This window comes from Centruroides vittatus, unplaced genomic scaffold, assembly GCF_030686945.1.
Source record: "Centruroides vittatus isolate TY-2023 unplaced genomic scaffold, ASM3068694v2 contig_1753, whole genome shotgun sequence".
In the NCBI taxonomy this organism is placed as follows: Eukaryota; Metazoa; Arthropoda; class Arachnida; order Scorpiones; family Buthidae; genus Centruroides; species Centruroides vittatus.
This window is the reverse complement of record NW_027121069.1, coordinates 195,856-203,321: the sequence shown is the minus strand read 5'-3', so window position 1 is coordinate 203,321 and position 7,466 is coordinate 195,856. Positions and strand designations below refer to the sequence as shown.

The 7,466-nt window shown below is 32.9% G+C and overlaps 1 protein-coding gene across 1 annotated transcript; it reads right to left on the bottom strand.

Moving 5' to 3' along the window:
- Positions 1 to 3: 3 nt before the first annotated feature.
- On the bottom strand, positions 4 to 647 carry LOC136969177 (nucleosome assembly protein 1-like 1; the record flags this gene model as incomplete). Its single annotated transcript, XM_067263271.1, has 1 exon — positions 4 to 647. A coding segment is annotated over exon 1 (624 nt), but the record flags the coding sequence as incomplete, so codon positions are not given.
- Positions 648 to 7,466: the final 6,819 nt, after the last annotated feature.

Sequence of the window (7,466 nt, the reverse complement as noted above, 5' to 3'; positions counted from 1 at the left end):
ATAACTGGGACCTTCGAAACAATACGGATTTTTTGGATCAAAATCGCACGTTACTGAATATTCTTTCGTTAAAACGGCATTATTAAAGTATTCGTTCGGATCAAAATGGAATTCCAAGACGTAATCTCTCGAGGATTCGGAGATGTGATTCATCTTGATATCTTTCAGATGCTTGAGGACGGGCTCGTCTCGGATGCCGATCATTCTTCTTAAGCTCGAATTTGTTAATACAATTAACCAAAAATACGGAATGCCTTTAATAGATTTGTCTCCGAACATTTCGCCCGGTGCAATCGCCATTTCTTCTTCATCCCGAATTGTTCTTTCGGTGTCGAGCGTCCGACTTTCTCCTTCTTCCGATACTTTTACAATTCCATTAATGATCTCTTGCCTCTTCTTAAACATTGGAGCAAACAATCGCGCGTATTTAACTTCTAAATTATGAATTTCGTTATAATAATTCATTTCTTCTCGGATGTATTCCAGTTGTAATTTACGAAGATGCTGGATCCGTTTCTGTACTTGCGGATGAGATTTCGGGAAGAGAGAATTTAAATCTTCCTCTTTAAAACATTTGCATATATCATCACTTATCTTTGTCAAATCGCCAATTTCCTGTTTATCCATTATTCAAATACTTAAAAAATTGTTTTTTCTTTTAAAATATTTTTTCCTCTCGTTCTTTGCGATTCGATTCAAACACGCGAGTTCGATTTTTTAAAGTTTTACTTTTGCTACCAGATGCCGCTATTATAAATTTAACAAAATACGGTAAAATTTACTTATATTTTTAACTCTTTTATAATTATTAATAATTTTATTTAAGTAGAAATTAACTTTATTATAATTTACGGAGAAATTTTTAAAATAATTAATAATTTTTTCGAGTTCACTCACGAGAGGTCATTGAAAAAAATTTTTTTAAACTTGATTTCTAATATTAAAACCCGCCAGATGTCGCTATTACATATTTAAGGAAATAAAATTTATTTATAGTTTTTAACTTGTTACAATTTTTATTGATTCTATTCACGTAAAATTAACTTCATCGTAATTTACGATAATAATTCGTAAAGAAATTTTAAAAACGATTAATAATTTTTTTTCCAATTTCTAACGTATACACAAGAGGTCACTGACAAGAACGACAATTAATGGAAGGTGATTTATTTGTTTATATTAGAAGTAATGTGTTGTTATAGCGGAAGAAAATAGCTAATTTGTTTCTATATATCGATAGAAATTATAAATAAACTGAGTATATTTATTATTAAGTTCTTTTTCTTTCTTTACGTACTCCAATTTAGATAAAGGATTTTTTTATGGGCATTTAATTGTCAATGTTAACGTAGACAAAACACTACACTGGTTCAGGTGTTTAGTCTGTGTTTAAACACCCGTCTTCTATTCAAATCGAAATAACTGAATTAATATTAGAATATTTAGTAAAATAATTAATAAGAACTGAATTTGAAGTGATTATTTGTGATTTCTGTGCTCTAAAATTATTATTATTTTTTTATTTACAATTTATGTTATAGAAAATGAAGGTTGATATGTATACAGAGACTTATATTTATAGTTTATACCATAGTATACATAAGCAGGAAGAACTTTCTTTCTTCCTGCTTAGCCAGATGGCATTACAATTGAAGGTCCTAGTGCAAAAAGTGCACGAGTCACACATTACGCATGTAAGGGAAGGGGATTTGAATGTTGGGACATTATTGTGGCTCTATGCTAAGAGAGTCAAAAATCGTTTAAAATGTGATGTGCTTCGTGGTCGTCTCCGTACGGAGTAGGTATTTATTTAGCTACAAAATATAACCCGGTATGGTAGTCGATTTTTTTGCTTTAATATCAAATAATAGCTTACTTTATTGAGATAATGTAGACTATATTATAGCAATATACATACATAATTTCGATGTTAACCTGTACGTTAACTAAACACAATATTTTAGTCGAAATAATGATCGTTATAATCGACAAAAATAACCGGCGAAATGTGCATGTGATACTTGATCGTTCTTTTCAATAGTCACCCGTAATCTTAGCGATACTAATAAAGGCACTTGTGACGATGTTTATTAGTGTTTTCAATGTTTTTTTTTCAGTTACGTTCATATGTTTTTTTTTATTCCCTTTATTTTCAATTACTTCCGTAGAGTGTGTTGACACTAGCAAGTAAATGCCGTGCGATCTAAAGCCTCCGGTTAATTGGTACGACGACTTGTGCACTTTTTGCATTTAATTTGTGTTACGCCCAAAAGCTAATATACAATCATCCAAATGGGACTTAAATATCTTTTTCAATTAATTCTTTTCACTTTAAACACAAAGTTTACGTGCTTTTGATGTGTCGGTATCAAAAGCACGGTTTTTTAAAAATTGTGACTTACGAACTTTTTGCACTGCGTATGGTAAAAAACAGCATTAAAATATTCCCAAATCTTTGGCACAATTCACTTAAAATTAATGTTTAGTTATACATATTAATACATTTTTACATATTGAGGTGGAGGAAGTAGCCTATAAAGGAAGCTCGACTCTGCCATAAGGACTATATGTTCCCGAAATGTGGAAAGGACGTTAAGAAAAAAGAAGACACCGATGTGGTACTTCGATGTATTAATTTGTAAATATATTCTTTGTCCTGGCAATTTTAATTATTTTTAATTAAATGTATAACTAAACGAGAAACACTATTACATCAACTATATGGGTTTTAAAATTTATAGATAATTTATTTGCTAATGCTTTTTTAGGACCCTATAAGACAGTTGTAAGTTGTAATATACAATACACATTCAGGACAGAAACTGTAATGCTTGCTAAAGACAAATGACCAGAAACAAATTAAAATCTGGTTGTAATGCTTGTATTGGATTATGTTTGATTAATTACTGCACCTTTAAGTAAAAAATCTCACTATTAAAGGTGCAGTAATTAGTCCAATGAGTACAATTTTTGAATCCTCAACATCTCTAAGCTTGACAGAATCTCCTGTACTTGTAAACGTACTCATTTAATTTTGAGTGTTTGTTTGAACTACTTTGGGAAATTTTTGACCACTCCCTTACGGCCGAGGCACGGCACCAAACAATTACTCTCTCTTTAGCAAGATGAAGGTCTGGCCGAGTACTCGGCAGTTTGAAATCAACAAGGAGCTTATGGATGGATTCAACCAACTGGCTGCGTAATATGGTAGCACCATTTTGTACATCATTGTATCTATCATCAGGATGATATAACAGAGTATTAACAGCATCATTGATGGAAGAGTATGTAAAAATCATTAAATCAAAACACTTTTTTGTTTAAAGTAAAGAAAATAATGAATTTTTAAAAATTATTAACACCGTATTTTTTGCTTTTCTCACATTGTAGGAACTAAGAGTGTCTTTTGTGCCTGTCATAGTTCTGATGATACTGAAATGGGATCAGCCATATGATGATAGATGGACTTAGACCCATGCTATGGACTTAGTCCCTCAGTTTAGTCAGTAGTGTCCAAATGCAATATATAATACATGCTTTTGTTTTCATGATAAAGTTAGGTTGCTGTTACTTATTTTTACACCTGAACTGTAGCTAATAGGCTAAATGCTGGCTGAAAAAAGGAAAAATATCAGTTACAATTTTTGAAATTATTCCTTTAGCCTCCAAATTCCTGACTATGGACCTAAATGGAACTGACATATCTGTATCAAACTACCACAAAAATTTCTTGGTTTTCTAGAGCCGCAGGCTAATGCCATTACTTTTTTAGTCATCTAGTTATTTATTAGTCGTGTCCACAGTGGCCGAGTGGATAAAACCACTGAACGCTAGTAATTTGTTGTGGGATTGCACCTGGCCATGTGAAATTTTTTAGTTTTCTTCACATTATTAACACCTAAATAGGGGCCATTTTTCCATAAAAGACCTCCTGGGAGACATTCCCTTTGGCAGATTGCCCATGTGTCACATTGCCATACACTAATAAAACTAAAAAGTTTATAAATATTCATTAATTACTGTAAATAAAAGTATAGTTTTTAAGATGAAAAAGCCATATTTCTTATTTTACTACTGTCTTTGGTTTAATTCTATTTTGCTTTATTAGAGAATCTTGTATCACAACACATCACCAACTTTATCCATAGTAATTTCAAGCTCTTTGTAGCATATTTCTGGATAAAATAATGCTTCAAATATTCGAATCTTTTCAATTTTACACCTGAAAATGAGTAAGAAAAGAAACAGGTTGGTCAAGTTATCATGATAAGATGCTACAAATGATTATATTATGGGATGTTTATATACACTCGTGTCCAAGATTAAAGTAACCCACACAAACATACATGGCAAAAACCTCATTGTAATGAATTGTCCAAATGCCTTTTCTGAGGCAATCCTAGTAAGCTATTGGTGTATCAGAAACACTTTGTTGCTGTTAGCAGTCCTAGCAGCGTAAGATATGCTGCTAGGACTGCTGACATATCTTATGCAATTTTAAGACAAGAATGATAACTAATATGAACAGAATTCTTAGCTTATACAAAATTAAATTTGGTTCTTTGCAATATTTTCTTGAATATTGATTATTATATTGTGGGATTATGTATAAATTCCAGTTTTTACAGGTATTATCACAGTTGTGGCCAAAGTTTTCATCTCTAAAACATGAACGTTGAGCACTGCTATCTTGTAAGTGATGATCGACATTCATGTTTTAGAGATGAAAACTTCAGCTGCAACCTTGCTATTAACCAGCACGTAGAGAAAGAATGTAGTATGCAGCACCTTTCTCAGATATACAAAGCACAGTTGGCTACTGTAATATGTAAAGTAGAAGTATTATTTAGAACGACTAATTATCGACCAGTAATAGAGTAGATTTCAGTTTATTATTTATCGAGTTCTGGCAGAACTCTGATTGCAATATGGCAATTGTACATATGTCTTTATGTATATACAGTGGGTGATTGGTTAATGAACATAATCTGTTCCAAGACTTTGTTCGTTAACCAATTATCGATTTACCATAGGTTTTTATGGGAATTCGATTAATTCATTCTGGAAACTCCAAAAATAAAAAAATATATACTTTCTTACTATGTTTATTTATATGTAATAATAAAATTACATATATACATAGTCTTGCATTTTTATTAGTCATGTTTTTTCCATTTATGAGAGTTAAAGAATCTGTCTAATGTCGATTGCCTTTCTCCCTTTTTCAGGATTTTTCAGAAGTAATTAATAGCATTGTAATTGTAGAGATTCCCAAGCCTATTAATCTTATCCTGGTTTGGATGCCATTCTAAGACTGTTCTGACATCCTCCCATTTCTTCAAAAGATGTTTAATAGCAGATATCGGTATTAATTCTCTTTTTCAGAAGAAAACATATCTTGCTGAGTTTCTTGGTGTTCTTCATTCAAGAGTTCTTTGCATTCTTCTGTCGTCAGATCTGTTTTAGGTTCCATTACGAGCTTTTCAATATTCTTTATTTCTCAGACGTGATTTTTGTTACTCCTTAATCTGCTTGAGCCTTCTTGATTATACAGTATCTTTCTTAGATAAGATTGAACTGTAGCCTACTGTAACCTGTTCAAGTCACACTGCCCAGTAACATCCTTTCCTTTCCTTTTAATAATACCTTTATTTACAAAGACCTCTGCCCCGCAGAGCATTGCAGAGGTTAAAATACAACTATAAATGAGGTAATAAGACAGAAAGGTTATATAATTACTGATACAAACATACAATAATAAAATAGAAAATATATACAGGAATCATTGCAGCACACTATATACCTAACTGATACAATACAGTACTACTAGCAAAATAAAATATACTTAATCAAACATCCTTACTACACCTGATACATTTAAAGCTATACATCAACCAAAGCCGAATATTATCAGGCAAGAAATGGCTATAATACTTACACGTGAGAGGTAGATTTACCAAAATAATTAGTGCGATGAATTGTAAAATAAAACATAAGAATTAACAGGTGAAGGACATGACAAGGCACATTATACGCTACATAACCTAGGAGTAAAAGATAATGCATAGAAATACAATAACAACCTGAATTAATTAGCCAGATGACATTAGGACAAAGGATAACACACATGGCTATCGATTAGACAGAGTGAATACACACACATAGGCAAAGGTAGTACTTACAATACATACAGATTATATATATATACTTTTGACAATGTGATGAAGCTACAAAACACAGCACCTTTATGGAGGCCTTCTGTTATTGCCCATGTGCTTAAAATAATCTTTGATGAGGCTTTTCAGTTCCTGAAACAAAGTGTCATTTATCCAACAAAACCTTTGAAACTCTAGTGAAATGTTCACAAATCAGCAAATGTTTTCGACCCCATCTGGGTCTTCCTCAGGCTACAGTTGTAAGGAATTCAAATACGTGTGAAATGGAACAGCAAAACCATTTCTTATCAACTTATCAATGGAGGGCAAGGCCAGTGTATGCCAGCCACACCAGTAAGAAGTTGGAGCTTCAGCCGATTGCTTTCATTCACTGGGCACTGGTAAATGTAGTGCAGTGGCCCCATCCTCCATATAGCAAATGGTGCAGGTACCTTCTTCTTAAATTTTAAATCTTTGCAGGTAGCTGGCAAATGATCCGTGTCCAGTCAGAAACTGGGCTTTTTCATGGGTGAAGAAGCATCTGTTTTGGCCTAAGTTGTCAAAAGTACTTGGGAGAAAAAGGCAAGTAGTTGCACTTGTATTTTTGTTGTTCCAGTTGTGTTCCCAAGTATGGTTACACTCTCTCCTGAAAATAGCTCTAGCACTATTCTTTGTTATTGCATTGTGAGCATAACGACTAACACTAATCATAATAGGCAAGAGAAAGACCATCACAATAATTCTGATGTAGGCCTTAATATTTTACATATTAACGCACAAAGAGGAAAAGCTTCAAGCTCTTTAATGATGCATAAAGCTAACGAACTTGAAGCTGATCTGATTTTAATTCAAGAGCCATATACAGTAAAAAACACAATAGTGAGGCTTGGAAATTGGCAAATCCTTTATTAAAACAATGGCAGTACTCCAAAAAGCTGTATAGGGATTAACAATAATCTGATAGATATAGCACTGATTCCACACCTTTCTTCCGAGATAATTACAACAGCTATAATACATCACAATCCCCCTATATATGTAATAAACGCCTACATATCGCCATATATGAACAATGAGGAAGGGGTTAATGAACTTGAGAAGGTACTAAGAAAAGTGGATAGTGAAAATGTGATTGTTGCTGGCGACTTAAATGCCAAATCGGCGGTTTGGTTTAATATACAGGAGGATAACAGAGGCCGGCTGGTAACTAACTTGATGGAAAAGTTTGGTTTAGTCTCGGTTAATATGACTGACCATCCGACTTTATTCACACTACACGCTAGAGGATGGACAGACGTTTGTCCGGTGTCA